The 16,779-nt window shown below is 34.8% G+C and overlaps 2 protein-coding genes across 3 annotated transcripts; both read right to left on the bottom strand.

The window, feature by feature from the left end:
• Nucleotides 1–366: 366 nt before the first annotated feature.
• Nucleotides 367–6,796, bottom strand: slc22a3 (solute carrier family 22 member 3). The gene is made up of 12 exons (XM_007252011.4): nt 6,683–6,796; nt 4,853–5,401; nt 4,102–4,205; nt 3,856–4,010; nt 2,995–3,163; nt 2,736–2,853; nt 2,428–2,534; nt 1,934–2,148; nt 1,726–1,834; nt 1,492–1,604; nt 1,289–1,385; nt 367–1,122 (listed from the first exon to the last, which is right to left on the bottom strand). Exons 2-12 carry the CDS (start codon nt 5,252–5,254, stop codon nt 1,059–1,061), a joined length of 1,653 nt encoding a protein of 550 aa, XP_007252073.3. The 5' UTR covers nt 5,255–5,401; nt 6,683–6,796; the 3' UTR covers nt 367–1,058.
• A 2,536-nt stretch (nt 6,797–9,332) lies between these two features.
• Nucleotides 9,333–15,668, bottom strand: txlnbb (taxilin beta b). 2 transcript variants are annotated; one of them, XM_007252013.4, is made up of 10 exons: nt 15,564–15,668; nt 13,157–13,385; nt 12,962–13,053; nt 12,625–12,795; nt 11,543–11,737; nt 11,084–11,203; nt 10,905–10,979; nt 10,729–10,821; nt 10,484–10,579; nt 9,333–9,973 (listed from the first exon to the last, which is right to left on the bottom strand). In XM_007252013.4, exons 2-10 carry the CDS (start codon nt 13,368–13,370, stop codon nt 9,368–9,370), a joined length of 1,662 nt encoding a protein of 553 aa, XP_007252075.3. In that variant the 5' UTR covers nt 13,371–13,385; nt 15,564–15,668; the 3' UTR covers nt 9,333–9,367. The 2 variants fall into 2 exon arrangements, with proteins under 2 accessions (XP_007252075.3, XP_007252076.3); XM_007252014.4 differs by having other exon boundaries at nt 13,157–13,382; nt 15,564–15,665.
• Between the last annotated feature and the right edge of the window lie 1,111 nt (nt 15,669–16,779).

Consider the following 16,779-nt stretch of genomic DNA (forward strand, 5'->3'; position numbering starts at 1 on the left):
TAATGTGGAGGCCTACCCTGACCTTAACAAGATTATAGCCAACAAGAGGGTATTGTTCTTGCCCAAACAGCCATAAACTGGCCAGACCATTTATAGATAGCCTCTTATGCAAATTCTATGGCTAATCAACATAACTGTATGTAATTATCTGTACTCTGACAATGACATACATAAACATGCTTTAGCAGCACGCCTATATCTTAGCATATATGGTAATACACAGTAGCCAAATGTACTTAACTGTGCTAATGTGTGTGAGAAGGTTTCTTCAAAATCAGTGATTAAATTATGAAAACTTGTAAATTATTTTAAGAATATTCTTTTGATATGTAAAACTTATTAAATAACTTGCACAAAACGCCATAATTTGAACAAATAATTTATTGTTTTAGTCTTTTAATTGTTGACTTACACAAAGTAATTTACAGCACATGCAAATTAATTGGGTACAGTAATAGATGATTATTAACAAAAGACTATTGTCTTTAAAAGCATATGAAAAAGCACAATAGTTTAAAGCTTCTACAAAGTCTGGATTTCAATCATTTCACACATGGCTGGATGTGAAAGTGTCATTTTAATACAGGCCAAAGCCACACGCTATAATGCATAATAGATGCAATTATACACAATAAATATTTTGCCTGTCTCACTTTGTCCTTTTGAAGGGTAGGAAAATAGCATTTTATTGCCACCAAAAAGTGTAATACTTTTTAGTCATAATAGTCATAATAGTGCAAAAGCAGCAGCAACAACACAACAAGCAACGGTAATAATAAAAATATATACTAAAATAAACACGAATAAAGAAATATTGTTTTGAGGTACAGGACAATTTCCAAAAAAAATAAAAAATAAAATATAATAATATTAATAATAATAATAATATATATATATATATATTTTTTTTTAGGCTTGCAATCAGATGGTTTGTAAAAAAAGGTACCTGTAGCTCCAAAGCTCTATAATTCTAATGAATTATGAAATATATAATCATATAGCACATTTTTGCGTACTATGTGATGTAATAATCACACAATACCAGCTTTCACAGATTCTCACATACTTCCATCACCAGGATTATATTTCATTGCTAGGTTTTTCTTTTTAGCGTCTTCTTTTCTAAAAAAAAAAAAAAAAAAAAAACAAAAACGAAATTAGGGATTGAATCAAAGCATTTTCTTTATTTCGTATAGATGTTCATTTATTGTCATTTATTAAGTATGTTTCCAATTACCATGTAAACACAGTCAACCACTGAGAGAGAAGATTATTTTATATGTCTTACCCTCTGTTCTCCACATCATCTATGGTCTCAGGAAGATCAACACCTTTCATTTCTGGCAACATTGTAACCAGTCCACTATATACCAGAGACATAACACCTGCAGAAGATCAACCAGCAACCACAGACAAAAAAAAACAACACTTTAGTTTAACAGAGTTACGTGTATTGTGTCATGGTTGCAGCAGTGTAAATCATTCTCTTACCATACAGAAAGAGGGGCAGCTCTTGCCAAATACTGGCTAATCTGTAGAGAAGAAACGGTGCTGCCACTGCTCCGATATCACTGGCTGAGGAGCAGACGGACACACCCAGATTTCTGAAAAAGTTAAAAACATTTGCAGGTTCTTACTACAATAATTATGATTTAAATATTTAGATGATCCACAGTTTTCACTTCATTTTTATATTTTTGTTCCATCTTCAGAACACTCAATTACCTTAAGGGAGTGGGATAAAGCTCTGAGTTGGCAAAATTGACTGTTTCAAATCCAATGGCAACAGCAAGTCTTCCTATTATTGCGATGATTCTCCTCAGCCAGGAGATGTCTTGAGACAGAGAAAGATCAATGTGTGATTCAAACATAATCCAGATTTAGTAATATTCAATATTTTATAAATGTATACATAAAAATAAAATGAACATACTCTGTGTAACAAAAGGCACAATCAAGCAAGCAAGTCCTGCAACTAAATTTGCAGTTGCTATAAGAGGACGCCTGCCCACTCTGTCCACCAACAGATAAAATATGAGACCAGTAGGCAGTTCCACCACGGCTGAGATGAAGAAATCCAAAAACAGATTATCGCCTGTGATCCCTAGACGTAGTAATAATCCTTGAAATACTACTGTACTTGTAAACCTTAAAGAAAGATAAAGGTAGGTAAGTACACAATATAATAAATCACAAACCATATCAAATATTAACAAATTAATTATTCACTGTAAAGACTAATTTGGACTACAATTAAGTCCAGAGTCAATGTGAGGACAACTGTAATATATATTAAAACAAATAAAATGAAGATCATAAAAACACGTTTTGCATGTAATATTAAAAAGTTAAATTATCTTGAAAATAATCCAAGACCTAGGATACTAGATTAAACTTCATGATTACACATTAAAACGCCATTGTTACCATGCATAAATCAAGATGATGGTGTGTTTCCTCATTTTAGGTGTTCTGAACAAATCTTTAAAAGATGGATGAACAATTTCCTGCTGTTGTTCCACAAGTAGATCCATCTGTCAAACAAACATGAAATCACCAGATACAGTGTAGTTCAAAATATAATATTCTACAGGTTTTGTTGATTTATAAAAAAGCCAATTGAAGACATTTTTTTTTATAAAACAATAAACAATTTGCCTTTTTATTTTATTATTTTATTTAAATTTTATTATTTTATTTAAATTTTATTATTTTATTTAAATTTTACAAATGACCTCTTGAAAGTCTGCAGGAACGGATCTTTTATTGCACTTTGCAATGTTCTGGATAACAATCATGGCCTCTTTCGTCCTCTTTTGTGACAGCAGCCATCTGGGAGATTCAGGAATAGCCCTAAACATTTTTCTTCATCAGTACAAATTACACCATAATTGCACATTTCAAATGGAATAAATAATTAGAGTACTAGCAGATACAACTATATTGTGCATAAATGTTTCTTTTATCTGTTAGGTACCATGTTTTTGAACTTACCAGTAATAGACCAGAAAGATAAAGATCGGGAGCGTCATGGTCAGTTGGAGATATTTCCAAGAATGGATGTAATAAGCTAGGCCAGGAATGAGAACCATACCAGTAGAGTACAGGGTACGGGTCATGACTGAAACAAATTTCCTGTTGTTTGATCCAAAGAATTCAATAACTGTTTTGAAAAAAGAACAAAAACAAGATTGACATTAAACAAAAACAATCTAATCGATGTCTTACCAAAAACCCAACAAAAGAATAATAGTGTATTTTGAGTTTACGCAAAAGCAACGACACCCGTTTTGAGAAAAATAAAATGTTGCCGTAAAGTGCAAATTCAGATTCATTTGAGAGTAACACTTTTATAAAGTCAGTTGTTAACTCATATGCTACCACTGAAAACATTATTATATGTTACATCAACTAGATGCAAAATGGTGGATTTGGAAATTTTATCTGCTATTTCATGGATTTTCAGTGACTAGAACATGGATTAATATTTAAAAGACATATTAGAAATACTGAAAAAATAAACATTATTTTCATTTTAAAGTGTATTATGTTAGTTTTGTCTTATAAGTAAAAAGAGTGAAATAATCACTATGCAGATATTTGTACATCCCAAGACATAGTTCTCAGGAAGATTTTGCCATGGTCTTGCAATCATGGTTATGAAAGGTCAAATGATGCACATTTCCACATTTTATAAATACTTTTCAAATCAAATCTTTAAGCATAGAAGCAGATGACAGCATGCAATTTTTAAGTAGCTCACAGTTAATAGGTCCAGGTTAGGGTGAGGACTAGAAGAGAACTCATCCTGGTTGTTAAAAAGGCAAATCAACCCATAGTACAGTCTTTACCTACCCAGCACATATGTGGTTGTCCATGCTCCTTTTGCAAAAAAACCCTGCAAACATCTAAAGACCAGGAACAAGGGATAATTAGGCGAAATGATGAGGCATATCCCTGACACTCCGAGGCCGAGCATTGAGCCAATGAAGCATAACTTTCTTCCAAACCTGTAAAAAAGAATGAAAAAATAAAATAGGTGGTGAATCTCACAGTTAATCTGTTCTTACAAGACAAAAACAGTACAAAAACTGATCAAACCTGTCAGCTATGTATCCAGAGACAAAGGCTCCTATGAAAAACCCAGCAGCTAAGGTTGCCTGGTTCAAATCAGCAAGCCAGGAACGATCACACACCAACACAAACTTTAAAGAGAAAGAAAAAAATAAGCATTCAACACTTACTGGAGTTTTTCTTATGTTGTGTTCTTAAAACAATTTCAGACATGGAATGGGTATGGAATTTTCAAAAAATAATCTACATAAAGAAGGTTATCTGAATATAAGTAAAAAAATGTATTTCCAAAAAACAAGTTCTAGCAATCATGAGAAAACTAGCTGTTAAATAAAGGTTGTCACTAACATTATAATTAGTTAATAAATAATAAACCTTAAAGTTTGGGCTTAGAAAATAATAAAATCCAGTACAGTAAGGGATTACAAAATATGCACTGTGTAATTACTTTTAAATCAAATGTAAAAAATCAGTGTTTTTCACTCCTGTAGTTCGTTTCTCTGGTCCGAATAAGTTGACAAATTTGAGTGTTTTGCCCCTTGGTTTGGATTTACACAAGAATACATGCATACGAATGCAACAAAATACATCACAAGTAACTATGTGAGCACGCTGTCTCCACTTATTTGTCAAACCTGTCTGGGGGTGGGATCTGGAAAGTAAATACTCTCCTGTTTCCAGATCAGAAGGTTAATCCTTATCCAGATATGTGCTTGATACTCAACATGCCTCAAGATTTAAACAAGTTCCAAAAAAACTGCATCTGCATCACAATCACCTCTGTTACAACGGTAGTCCAAGTCAGATCAAACGTCCATCCCTCATCACAGGAAGTCAGTGGTGTGGTATTGGTGGGTATGGACCCCAGTCCCAGGTCACTGCAGTTCGCCGTGCTAAAGTTCCAGACCAAATCAAACCTATCACACCTACTGTGAGAGCCATGTGGACCAGTGTAAGGAACAGTGAGGTTCCAGATCTCCTCCACAGAGGTTCCACAATCCTCTCGAACACGTGCAGCGCCCGCAATTTTGCACCAGTGATCTGGTGTATTTCCAATAAACACAACTCCAACTAGCACATATGCAAATAATAAAATGGGTAAAGATCCTAAAAAAGCTATCCTTTTCTGGTAGGGCCCAAAGTCCCCAACATAATGAAGAAGATCATCAAAGTTTACCATTTCGTTAATGAAGAGACAGAGGATACTGTTTGCAGTGTCAGGTGTTAACACTTGAAGTTAGAGATTGATTCAAAGTCCATTTAAGTCACGGCAGGACGGGGGCGCCTTATATGAAAATAGTATGGCAAAGCTCCATGGCAGGTGTGGCTGTAGATTAAAATGAAGAAAGAAAAAAAATCTGTTTACTTTTATTTACTTGTTTTTCTATCTAGAAAATCTCAAACAAAACTCATATACATTTGACAAACCACCTATACCTATATCTAAATCTGTAAGTTCGTCACTTGAGGAAAAGTCATAAACACAAAACAAAATGAAACTAAAATTTACACTGTACAGATTATCATGCATGCCTTCACACATGAGGGATAGTTCGCTTGTTTTACAGCCTTATTGAACAAATAATATGCGTATATTAATTTTGAGAACAAGGTGGCATGCAATAATAATGGACTAATATAAGTAATAGAAGTAATACAATATAATAGCAGTTTTTTCCTTTATGATAAAATATTTTTATTAACAAAAAACAATCCCCTGATACATGTTTTAACAAATCTCATGTTCACTTGATGCAACATCACAGACTATATACAACAGACAACGGGTGCATACTTAGTTCTGTTTACTCAGTTCTAAATACACAAGTAAAATTCAGATAGTATTCAGTATTTTCATATTACAATATTGTTCGCAGGTATTTTGTGATAAAATACATTAATTAATAATACATATATTAATAAATTTAACTAACATTTAGCATGTTTATTAAATCATTTTTAGGTTCACCTAAAGCTCACAAGAGCTTTTCTGCTTTCTTGAGAGCTGAGCTTTAGCATTTTATTTTAGATAAAGAGCGCATCAAAACGAGATGCACCTTGCTAATAGACTTCTGTTCCTATGCTTGTACATACAGCTCTAGAAAAAATAAGAGACTACTTAAAAATTATGAGTTTCTTTGATTTTACCAACTTGAAAATCTCTGCAATATAATCAAGAGGAAGATGGATGATCACAAGCCATCAAATCAAACTGAACTGCTTGGATTTTGCACCAGGAGTGGCATAAAGTTATCCAAAAGCAGTGTGTAAGACTGGTGGAGGAGAACATGCCAAAATTCAGAAACTTAAGTCTCTTTTTTTTTTTTTTTACATTTTTTTTACATTATTTATCTTAATTTACAAAACTTGGCCCTGACTTCAGTAGCCACCTCAACCCATTAGCACTATTAGCATTACAGTCTACTAAATAATGTGAAATAAGTTCCTCTTATGTAACTTAATCACAGTAACCACAGTCCTGAACTGAACCTTATTTAAGTTTTTTAGAGTGCTGGGACTTAGTTAGCTTTAGCCAAAAGTAACTATAGCACAGAAGTACAGAATACAGAGCAATAAGTCAGATAATAACGCTTCCAGCAGGACTCACCGCTCTCACAGCTCTGCTGAAAGCCGCTGGGTCTACACTGAAGTGGCGCTCGGTGAACTGGGGTCTCTGAGTCGTGGGCATGTCTGAAGGAAGCGGGTGAGTTGAAAGCATGGCTCCGATTAAGGTGAAGGTTCTGAGGTAAGAGAGCTGTGCTGAAGCCTTATTGGTGGAAAGAGGCAGGGGGCGGGGCTTTATACTCCTTTAGTTGCCCACAGGCAGAGTCAGGAAGATCAGGTAGAGTTATATCTATATTTGATAATAGTAATAAAATAGATTATAAAAGAAAGAAACAGTGGTTGGAATTGTCTGCATAAAAAAAACTTTTCAAAAATATTCAAATCTTTTTGGAAACTGATTTGGATTATTTCATAATATGCATTTTGTTTTTTACTTTTTATTTGGAAAGTAATTTAAATTACTTTTCAGAACACTCAAATTAAAAATTGCCCTTTTAGAAATGAATTTGTGACCAGTGCCATCTAACACGGATGTAACCCTGCAAATTTCTAATTTTGATAATGATATTGTTAATGTTTATGACGATGCCACATGATTATGACAATGATATTGATGATGCTTTTGCTGCTGATGCTGTGAATAATAGCGATGCTAATGATAAAGATGATGCTGATAATGCTGACGCTGACAATGCAAAATGGTGATTATGATAATGAGGTTAATGATGATGTAAATGATCATTGATTAAACTAATTCTGATGCTGGACATGTTGTGTTTGGGGTCATTGCTGTTAACTTTTGGGTCCTCTAACAGAATCAATTTGAGTTTGAATGATTATTGTAATTGTGTAGACAGTTTCACAGAATCATTGTGCAATCTGTGCAAATATGGGGTTTGTGGTATCAAAGGCATGGAATAGTTAAACCTTAAACTTCCAACCTTAAATGTAATATTAACATGTAAGAGCTACATTATCCGAAGGTCTTCTGTTGACTTTATTACAATGTTACAAATTTTAATAACTCCATTTCATATATAGAGCTGTAAATTGGATCTTGTTTTACAAGCAGCTAACAAATGTTTGATGATCTTTTAACAATATTGATTTGCACGTCACCACTATTCTGTTTATCAGCTTCTGAATCACAGACTTAACTCAAACTGATTTATTTTTGCCAGTCTCAGGCAGATTTTACAAACATAAAGATCAATTCACATCCAGAGGAGTCACCATCTCAGACATTATTCTGCTTATACTGTATGTGTGACAAGTGTATGGTCGCCGAATAATATCCTTTGCCACATCTACAAAACTTGACACTCAATGCTATGCCAAGCAGGTTCAGGGTGTAGCTTGCATGCTTGACAAGAGGCCCGTTAATTACATTATTTGCCTAACTAGCCGTGTACACATTAAAATGTTGAATGAAACCGGATTAGCTTGTTCCTATAGGATGATTCAGGTAGCATAGTGACGTATGTTCCTGAACAAAATTTGGATTAAGATAGGCCAGTCACATGGTCATATGCAAGTTAAACTTCATTGCATTGAATCCCATAATACATCAGACTCTTACCTCATGCTGCCTTCAAGTCATGTCGGAAATATCGTATTTAAAAGAGAGCACATGAACGCCAACACAAACTCATATTTGCCAGTGGGAAACTCTGATTTTAGATAAGCCCAGAGTTTCCTGTGTCAGTAACAGGTAACAAGAGGTTATGGCGACTGCTAGTATGGATCCTGCTCCTACAGTAAAAGGTAAAACTTGAGTTGTTCCTGAGTTAAGCTTTGCACTAATGCTATTAAGGATTAGCAACAAAGCTATTTAGAAGGACACAAAAAGTGTTGCCTGGTGTGCGTATATTGATTTTATGTGTGAATATTTTTAAGCAGCAACCTGCTTCACATATAATATATTGGTGGTTCTTTATACCTCCTGTTTTTATGATAATAGACCAAAGTATAAACAAAATGATTTTCCTAATGGCGTCCATTTCCACCCGACCAAAAAACACTTGAACACATGTCAAGTCGTATTTACTACCTCCAACCTCGTAAATAGAAATTTTAGAGGAGTCACATGACACCCAGATCCAGATCAGCTGACTTTTAAATGTTTTTTGTGTCTTGGAAGCTTGTTTTGCTATTATTTTGAAGCTGTTTGTTTATCCCATTGTGAGGGCACCCATTCATCATTATAGAAGCACCTAACCGGACACTTCATCATGTTTTTTCACCTATTAGTAATCCTATTCAGTCCCATTTTCTCTACTGCAGAGGGCACCCTTTGGGACACTGTCTAGTAGAGTTGGCATAGAAGGTACTTCACAATGGCACCATTTTCTACAAGGAGGGCAGAATGGACCCATAGATGGGCACTGATTAAGACATATTTTCAAAATTCTTTAGTCTAGTGGTGGCATCATCATTATAATTTATTGCAAAAAAAGCTATCCCAACTGGCACTCAAAAAATGCAACAAATAGAGGAATTTGTCTTTATATGGCTTTTCAACCATAGGGGGCCAAGGAGTGCAGTTTACCCCATGCCTCCCCCTAAAATCAGTGGGTGTTTGTTTACTCTTCATGGTAATGGAAATGTGGGGAAAATAACAGCAAGATAACATAACAAATATGTAATGATTAATGATGAGGTTTGTTTGATAAATGATGACAACTTGTTCAACATGTTGTGTAAAACATTTTATTGACATTCAATATATTCAGTCAACTGTCTCCATTTCTTTGTCTCTGGTTTCTTGATTTTCATCACACCATGCTTCTGTAGAGAGGCTGAGCGCTTCATTGAGCTGAGACTCCAGATCAGCGAGATCATCGATGGCCTCTGTAGGGTCCTCAGGCCCCTGCACAGAGTCTGTGGTCTCAGAGTGTTCAGAAACACTGCAGGCCTCTGCAAGCAGAGCAGGCTGTTCAGGTACGTTAGAGATGTTAAAAGATGTCGCTATCTCTTCAAGTCTGGCCTTTTCTGCCTTCAGATTATTCAGCTTTTTGGTAAGGGGGGTTGCAACTTTAGGAGGGTCATTTAGCACTTCTTTAGGGGTGTTTGGATCTGAATGGACCACTTTTGTTTCCTCTGCCACCACATTTTTGGTTTCTTCTTCTGCTTTAGGTTTCTGGGCCTCCAAACTTCCATCACTGCCCCCTAAGGGCTCCTGAAGGTCCAGGTTGTCAGATTCAGTTCCAGGCAGCTGGTTTTGCTGAAGCTTCTGATAAAGATTTTTCCTCTCGTCCTGCAATGCCCTGCAAAGCTTCTCCAGGTTTTGGTTTTTGAGTGTGAAGAGCTCAAATTCTTTCTCCTTCAACACTTTCTGCAAAAGGCAAGAACAAACCAGGGTAACAGGTGAGTTTACAAAAATGGACTGATTATCAGATATTGGTATGTTAAAGTATTTGAAAACACAACAACATTATGAAATGATAATGACAATAAAGATAATCCAGGTTGTGTCTGTCTTGTAAGCCTGTTTTGCTATTATTTTAAATCTTTAAGAGTATTTTTTGCATAAATATTTATGTTGGGAGTTTGTATGCATGAAATAAATACTCTTTAGTACTTTATGTTACATAATATTGTTGCTACATTATTATAGTATTATTATTATTATTAGTAGTAGTAGTAGTAGTAGTACTATATTTTATAATCATCTTTTTTTGTTTCAACAACATTTTTGTAACTATAATACTAAACCAAACATTTATTTTGTTGCATTCTTGTGTGTTTGAATATAAACTATTATTTTTCTGTGTTTTGTCATATCGCACAATTTACATTTTATAGTACTATTATAAATGTTTATATGATGAAATAAGCGTCTTACGTCTGCAACCATTTCAACAAGAGATTTATTGCATGCTTCAAATCGTGATTTCCATCCATTGGCCTCTTTCTCCAGCTTCTTCATCTTCTTTGACATCTGCAATCGAGAAATTATGGTCTTATAAATGCGAAGCAAATCATTTCGGTACATGGAAAGGCACTATATTGGAAGATTGTAGTGTAAAATACTTTGACGAGTTTAATGTAATATTCTACATTCTAAGATTTTTATTTAAATTTACTTACTTTATCTATGTCTTGCTTGAAGCTGGCATACACACCACTGCTCTTTGACACAGTTCCTTTGAATTCGTCAAACTTCTCAGAATACATAGCAAGCTGCCAAGAGAGTTTCAACTTATTAAAAACAAGCTGTGATGTACGAAACAGCTGGAAAAGCTTCATAATTGATCCAGTTTTACCTGGGCCTTCATGTCCATCTCTTGTTCCTTCATTAGTGTCACTTGAAGTTTGGCCTCAGCAGCTTCCTTTAGCAACTGGTCAGGAAATAAATAGTAATTGATATAAGGCATATGATGAATTTTTGTATTTGTAAAGCTAAATTTTTGTTTACTGGATTACCTGAAACCATAAAACTCACATGCGCTTTCTCCAACTTGTGCTTCTCTTCCGCATCCTTTATTATCACATTTGCCTGAGCAAGTTTTGTCTCCAACAGCTTCTGCTGTAGGTCTCTGTGCTTAAACACTTTTTCAAGATTCTGCAAGAGTGAGAATACATAGCAAAATGTAAAAAGATCAAATAGTTAAAATTATTAGATAATCTATTGTTTCTTCTGTATTTCTGTATGGTCTTTTAACCCTTTAAGTGTTATATTCCCTTATATATTAGCAAATGTGTGACTGTGATCACATATAGACAATCAGTACTGAGCCTTTAAAATGCAAATCCAAATATCAACTTATTTACTTTTTTACTATTAAAAAAACTAAAATGTGTTTAATTAGCCTTAGATTTATTTTTAAAAATTGGTTGGGTGATATATAGTTATTCATAGAAAGGACTAATGTGATTAAAATATGCTTTAGTAGTCCCATACCGCCTCTCGCTGGTCATATTTGGAAATGAGGCCTTTGAGTTTCTCAGCTAGGTCACTGTTCTCCTGGCACAGTTTGTTGTTGCGATTGCTGTGCTCCTCAATCTGGACCTGGATGTCTGTAAGGGTGTTCTGGAAGTGAGTGGTGATCTCCTTCCTTTTCAGGTCATCTTCACGACATCTTTGAAGGGTCTCCTCCTGACAAAAAAATGTAAGAGGCCATAATTCATCAAATGAATTTTCATACTCTTGCACAATACACCTTCCAGTACACCAGACATGCCAAACATCATGGGACAGGAAGAAGTATTGTGTCTCGTGACTAATGTAATGATCCATGGAAGCTAAAGAATGCTGCTTGTGGGAACTCTAGCATTTAATATTGATGTGAATGTGGATTTCGCCACAGTTGCTTGTCTGTTTGAACAGATAATTCTAGCCAGATGCCTCCGGTTACCAAAGGTTGATCTTGTTTTTTATGTATGCCTAGTAGAGACATGGAATGTATTGTCCAGCTGGCACCAAAATCAGGCATCAGTCAAACTTTAATAAATCACAAACTGTCTGTTATGCTAACACTTCATAATTAATTTATATATATATATATATATATATATATATATATATATATATATATATATATATATATATATATATATATATGGCTTTTTCCTATGAATTTTGGCAGTATACATAGTGTAGCAAGTTTGAATTTAAAAAATCTTAAAGTGTGCATGGTAACTGATATATCTGACTTCTAGATTTGTGCTAAATCCAGTCTTGTACATTATGTAGCAATATGTTTTTTTTTTTTTTTTCATAAGAAAGACATACAGTAGGTTCACCTTTACAAAGCAGAACATTTTAATCAAGCAAAAAGTTAGACATGGTTCTAACTTTATATATACAAAGAGTAACTGTCCAAAGAAAGATTAATAGACCAATAGAAATGCTCCAAAATCCTCAGAATAAAATCATTTTACGTGGGTGTTCACTTATAAGGTACAAGTTACAAGTTATAAGGTCATTTTTCCTTCTCTTATGAAGTAGCTAGGTTATGATTGGACATTGAAGATGGGTAATACCTTGAGGGTCTTGTTGTGTCTCTGCAGTTCCCTGCAAAGCCCCTCGAGTTTACTGCGGGCCAGTACTGCTCTGCTGTGCTCACTCTGAAGCTGGTCTTTCTCCTTCATCACCTGCAGCAGTTTCTTCTGTAGCATCTTCAACTGTTTGTGGTCTGAGCGATGCTCTTCCAGCTACAGAGAGCAGACACAAAAGATTTTATATGTTTATTACCCAGAGCCATATTTTCCAAAGACAGCACTATCAGCAATAACCACAATATTTAAACTTGTCTTAGATTTTGAAAGAACACATCAGCCACAGCCCACATCATGTGGAAATCATCTGTAATCTTCTCACCAACTCTGCATGCTTCTTGATGAGGGCTTCCAGTTTCACCTCTGGGGAACCAAGCTTGTTCAGGCTTTGCATCAGAAGTGTGGCCTCCTTGCCTACAGTGACACACACCATAATTCTATCAGACCCTCCAATAGCACAATCAAGATGAAAATCTGAGATGTTCTTCAATTAATGTTCAGAAATGTTAATATTTACCAAGGCCTTTAAGCATTTTCTTTTCGAGCTTCTGATCCTTGGCCTTGCCAGGCTCTTTTATTTCTGTGAGTGGCTCCTCCTCTGGCTCTTCAGTCTCAGGCGGCTTCTCTGTGTCCTGAAAGGTGCTGATGATATCCTCTAATTGTTTACTCAGGTCTTCAGTGAGGTCACTCTTAGGGGCCTGTAGATCTACAGGTTGGCTGCAACTCTCCATTCTTAGAAAATACTACTGAGAAGACATGAAAGAAACCATTTAAATAATTTGACAACTTTTTTTTCTGTATGTTGCCAATGATATATTCTGCATATTCACATGCTAATAGAAACTGGTAATTAGTTTATGATGTAGCATTACACTAATATTTGAATTACCTTCACCTTTTTTAATTAATTTTCCTTCAATAAGGGTGCTCCAAGACTATGTTTTATGTGCATTTTGTTTCTTTAACATGAAATACGCTAAATATGTTGCATTGTTGTATGTTGCAAATATGCTGTATTGTATACTGGCAATAAGGCATTCCACATATTTAATAATTATGACATATCTCCAGATCTGGACAGTATTACTTCCAGAATAATGATGTAAGTATGTATATATGATTTGTCACATTTAGTGCCAGGTCAAATAAGCTCATTCCCACATGTTCATTTCAGAGGGCCACAGTGTCGGGGGTGCGCTGTGGGAGCTTACTGATGGGTCATGCCACATGCTAAAAACAGGTGGAAAAACAACTGGCAGCTGTGAGTTCAGCAAATTGCCTAAAACACAATAGAAACTCACCCAACAAACACTACTATCTAAAAAGTTAAGCACCGGATATAACAACATGGTTCTTGTGGATGCACTGAGATCATTAAATATGCTAGCCTTTTTAATGTTACATGCCACAGATTGAATAGTGGCAATCAGAACATATTTGAAATTAGCTGTTATTTGATTATTCATAAAGACTATTCACTTGATTTTGTGATCATAGATATCATTTAATAATGTGTTTTTTAAGCCCAGGTTAGCTGAAAAAAGGTCTGTGCTATAGTTTTTAGCCTGCTTATAACTTATCACTTGACACATTTGGACTTTATGTCGTCTCAATATCACCAGAACATAAATGTTAATACAGGAGCTGAATTGTTAGATCTGAAAAAAAAAATGGTCATTTTCATTTAAACATTTATTGTTTTTTCTTACCCATATTTGAGTGGGTTCTGTAGTGAACACAATGTTATTGTCTAATGCTAAATATAACTAGCTTCTCCATCCTAATTCACAGCAGTTAAACATTTTCTACAGTTGTCAGAAAAAAAGGTTTAACATTTAGTAAATGGTTGATTTAAAACTGGACCCTTTTTTGATTTAGTTGGTGACCCTGTGAGCAATTTGAAATTTATTTGATAATTTCTCAAGTTAGAAATAACATAGGAAGGAAGCCACATGGACATTGGCCAATCTACACCACTTATGCTACTGCCCAGCCAATGGTAATAGAGTTTACTGTGGTAATAGTATGAAAATGGCCTAACCATTTGGAGTAACACCTAACACAAAATATTGAGATTAAGCTTTAAACACACAAGAAATGTCAGCGTTAGAACCATGCTCTATGACACATAACACACAACTCAGTCGTCCTGGAATTAGCTTTGAGTTCACTTACAGTAAATCTGTTATAGGTATGTATTGTTTTAGGGCACAGTGTACAGGGAAGACATATTTTGTAAGAGCAGTAAAACTGGGCCAACAAGTTACAGAAATTCCCAACTAAGGCTTTCTGTTTACGTGACATTTAAATTATAGGTCTACACTTGGAGGTTGTTTACCCTTGGAGCCACGCTGCCTATCTCCACTGTTCAACTGGTTAAATTTAGCCTCTGTTCAGGCTGATCACCCCCCTTCTTACACATAGCACATGGCACCTGTTCTAGGCCACTGGTCTATTTTAGGTATTGCTTAATATGGTCAACTTATTTATGAATCCTTTGCATATTTCAATTCATGCCAATAATTGCATTTCTTAGTTGGTACTTTTAAACACAGCTGTTTTTAAACTTGATTTTTAAAGCTGCAATGTTTTTTTAAACACCATAACTTTTGCCTGTCTGTTAAGCGAGGCTGACTTAAGTTACAGTTTGAGGTGCTGGTGGTTTCTGTAGTTCTGCATATGTCTCATATCTTGATAATTAGTCCTTAAACCATGAACTATACAAGCACAGCACACACACTTGCATGCAAACAGAATTTCTAATCCAGCCAGGCTTTGGTGTATTGTGGACCAATGCATTCCATACAACAGAGACAGAAACCTTACAACCCAGCAAAACATAATGCACATTAGAAATAATAGTGTAAATAGGCAAACACTATTCGGAGTCGTGAGATTAAAAAGAGAAAAGAGCTAGCACTTACCGACAGCACTACTGAAGAAGACAGACGAGGAGTGAAGAGGGGCTCTGTGTGGCTGCTCCTGCAAAAAACAGCAGCTGTGATGGGCAGACCTCAAAATAATCTGGTTGGGGGGTCCATTCAGATCCTCAATAGAGCACTCAAAGCACTGAGTCTCTTGTCCTGTAAAACAGCTTTCACGTGCATCCTTATATATCCTGGTTATCTTTTAAAGTCTTAAAATAGTTTTAAAGATTTTAAAAGACAGTAGTATAAAACATTGGGAATATATATATACTATATATATATATATATATATATATATATATATATATATATATATATATATATATATATATATATATATATACATATATATAGAGTGTGACAGATTGTACCATATTTATATCAATTGTATTAATTAAATACATGACGTATACTGTAAAAAGATCACGGTGACATTTACTTGCTGGCAGCAATTAGCAATTTATTGTACGTTTGTACGTTTTATGGTATGCATCCTTACATTTATTCACAGTTTCTAAAAAATACTGTGGTAATTATATACTGTAATTATAAACTGTTAATATGCTGCTAACCCAGCTAGCTAGTGATATAGCCATAAATACTCACACACACAGACACAAGCTTATCAGGTATTGTTAGTTACTGATAATGTTATCAACTATATTTCGCCATATAACAAAATGTATTATAATTTCATATACAAATTGTGTTAATAGACAGGTTGTACAATATGCTTACTAAAAATAAGTTGTGCCAGAAACAGTTGCCTTTGTTTTTGAAAAAACAGCTTCCTATCTGTTGGAATGGGTAAAGACCAACATATTGTTATCTGATTAAAACTGACAAAAACCCAATTAATTTTGTAATGTTTGGCTCAAAATGCACAAAAAAAGAGCCAACATCTCAGTTTTACCTCTCCAGCGTTACTCTCTTCTAGTGTATTATGTAGTGATAGCTGTGTAGCTAGCTGTTAGCTATTTTATCACAGCATGACTTGGATAAAGCTTGGATGTGAGAACTCCCAGTCCTACAGAATGTTACAATATCAGAATGTAAGTTAATGTGACCAGGAGTAAAAGTTTAGAATTTAAAATATATTAAAGCATTATAGGTATATAAACAAACATAAATAAAGAGATCGAGTAGAAAAGAGTTTAGGTACATCAATGGTATATGTCAACACGTTGTATATGTCTCGATAGGTTAACACTAT

This window comes from Astyanax mexicanus, chromosome 14 (genome assembly GCF_023375975.1).
Source record: "Astyanax mexicanus isolate ESR-SI-001 chromosome 14, AstMex3_surface, whole genome shotgun sequence".
Classification (NCBI taxonomy): Eukaryota; Metazoa; Chordata; class Actinopteri; order Characiformes; family Acestrorhamphidae; genus Astyanax; species Astyanax mexicanus.

What these genes read in the sequence shown, in the direction of transcription:
- slc22a3 (XM_007252011.4), bottom strand. Translation starts at nt 5,254, where the DNA reads ATGGTAAACTTTGATGATCTTCTTCATTATGTTGGGGACTTTGGGCCC. An exon ending in GACAACCACATATGTGCTGG is followed by an intron (nt 3,164 to 3,855) that starts GTAGGTAAAGAC and finishes TTTTCAAAACAG; the next exon opens with TTATTGAATTCTTTGGATCA. An exon ending in CTTTATCCCACTCCCTTAAG is followed by an intron (nt 1,605 to 1,725) that starts GTAATTGAGTGT and finishes TAACTTTTTCAG; the next exon opens with AAATCTGGGTGTGTCCGTCT.
- txlnbb (XM_007252013.4), bottom strand. Translation starts at nt 13,370, where the DNA reads ATGGAGAGTTGCAGCCAACCTGTAGATCTACAGGCCCCTAAGAGTGAC. An exon ending in AATATGACCAGCGAGAGGCG is followed by an intron (nt 11,204 to 11,542) that starts GTATGGGACTAC and finishes TCACTCTTGCAG; the next exon opens with AATCTTGAAAAAGTGTTTAA. An exon ending in TCAAGCAAGACATAGATAAA is followed by an intron (nt 10,580 to 10,728) that starts GTAAGTAAATTT and finishes TCTCGATTGCAG; the next exon opens with ATGTCAAAGAAGATGAAGAA.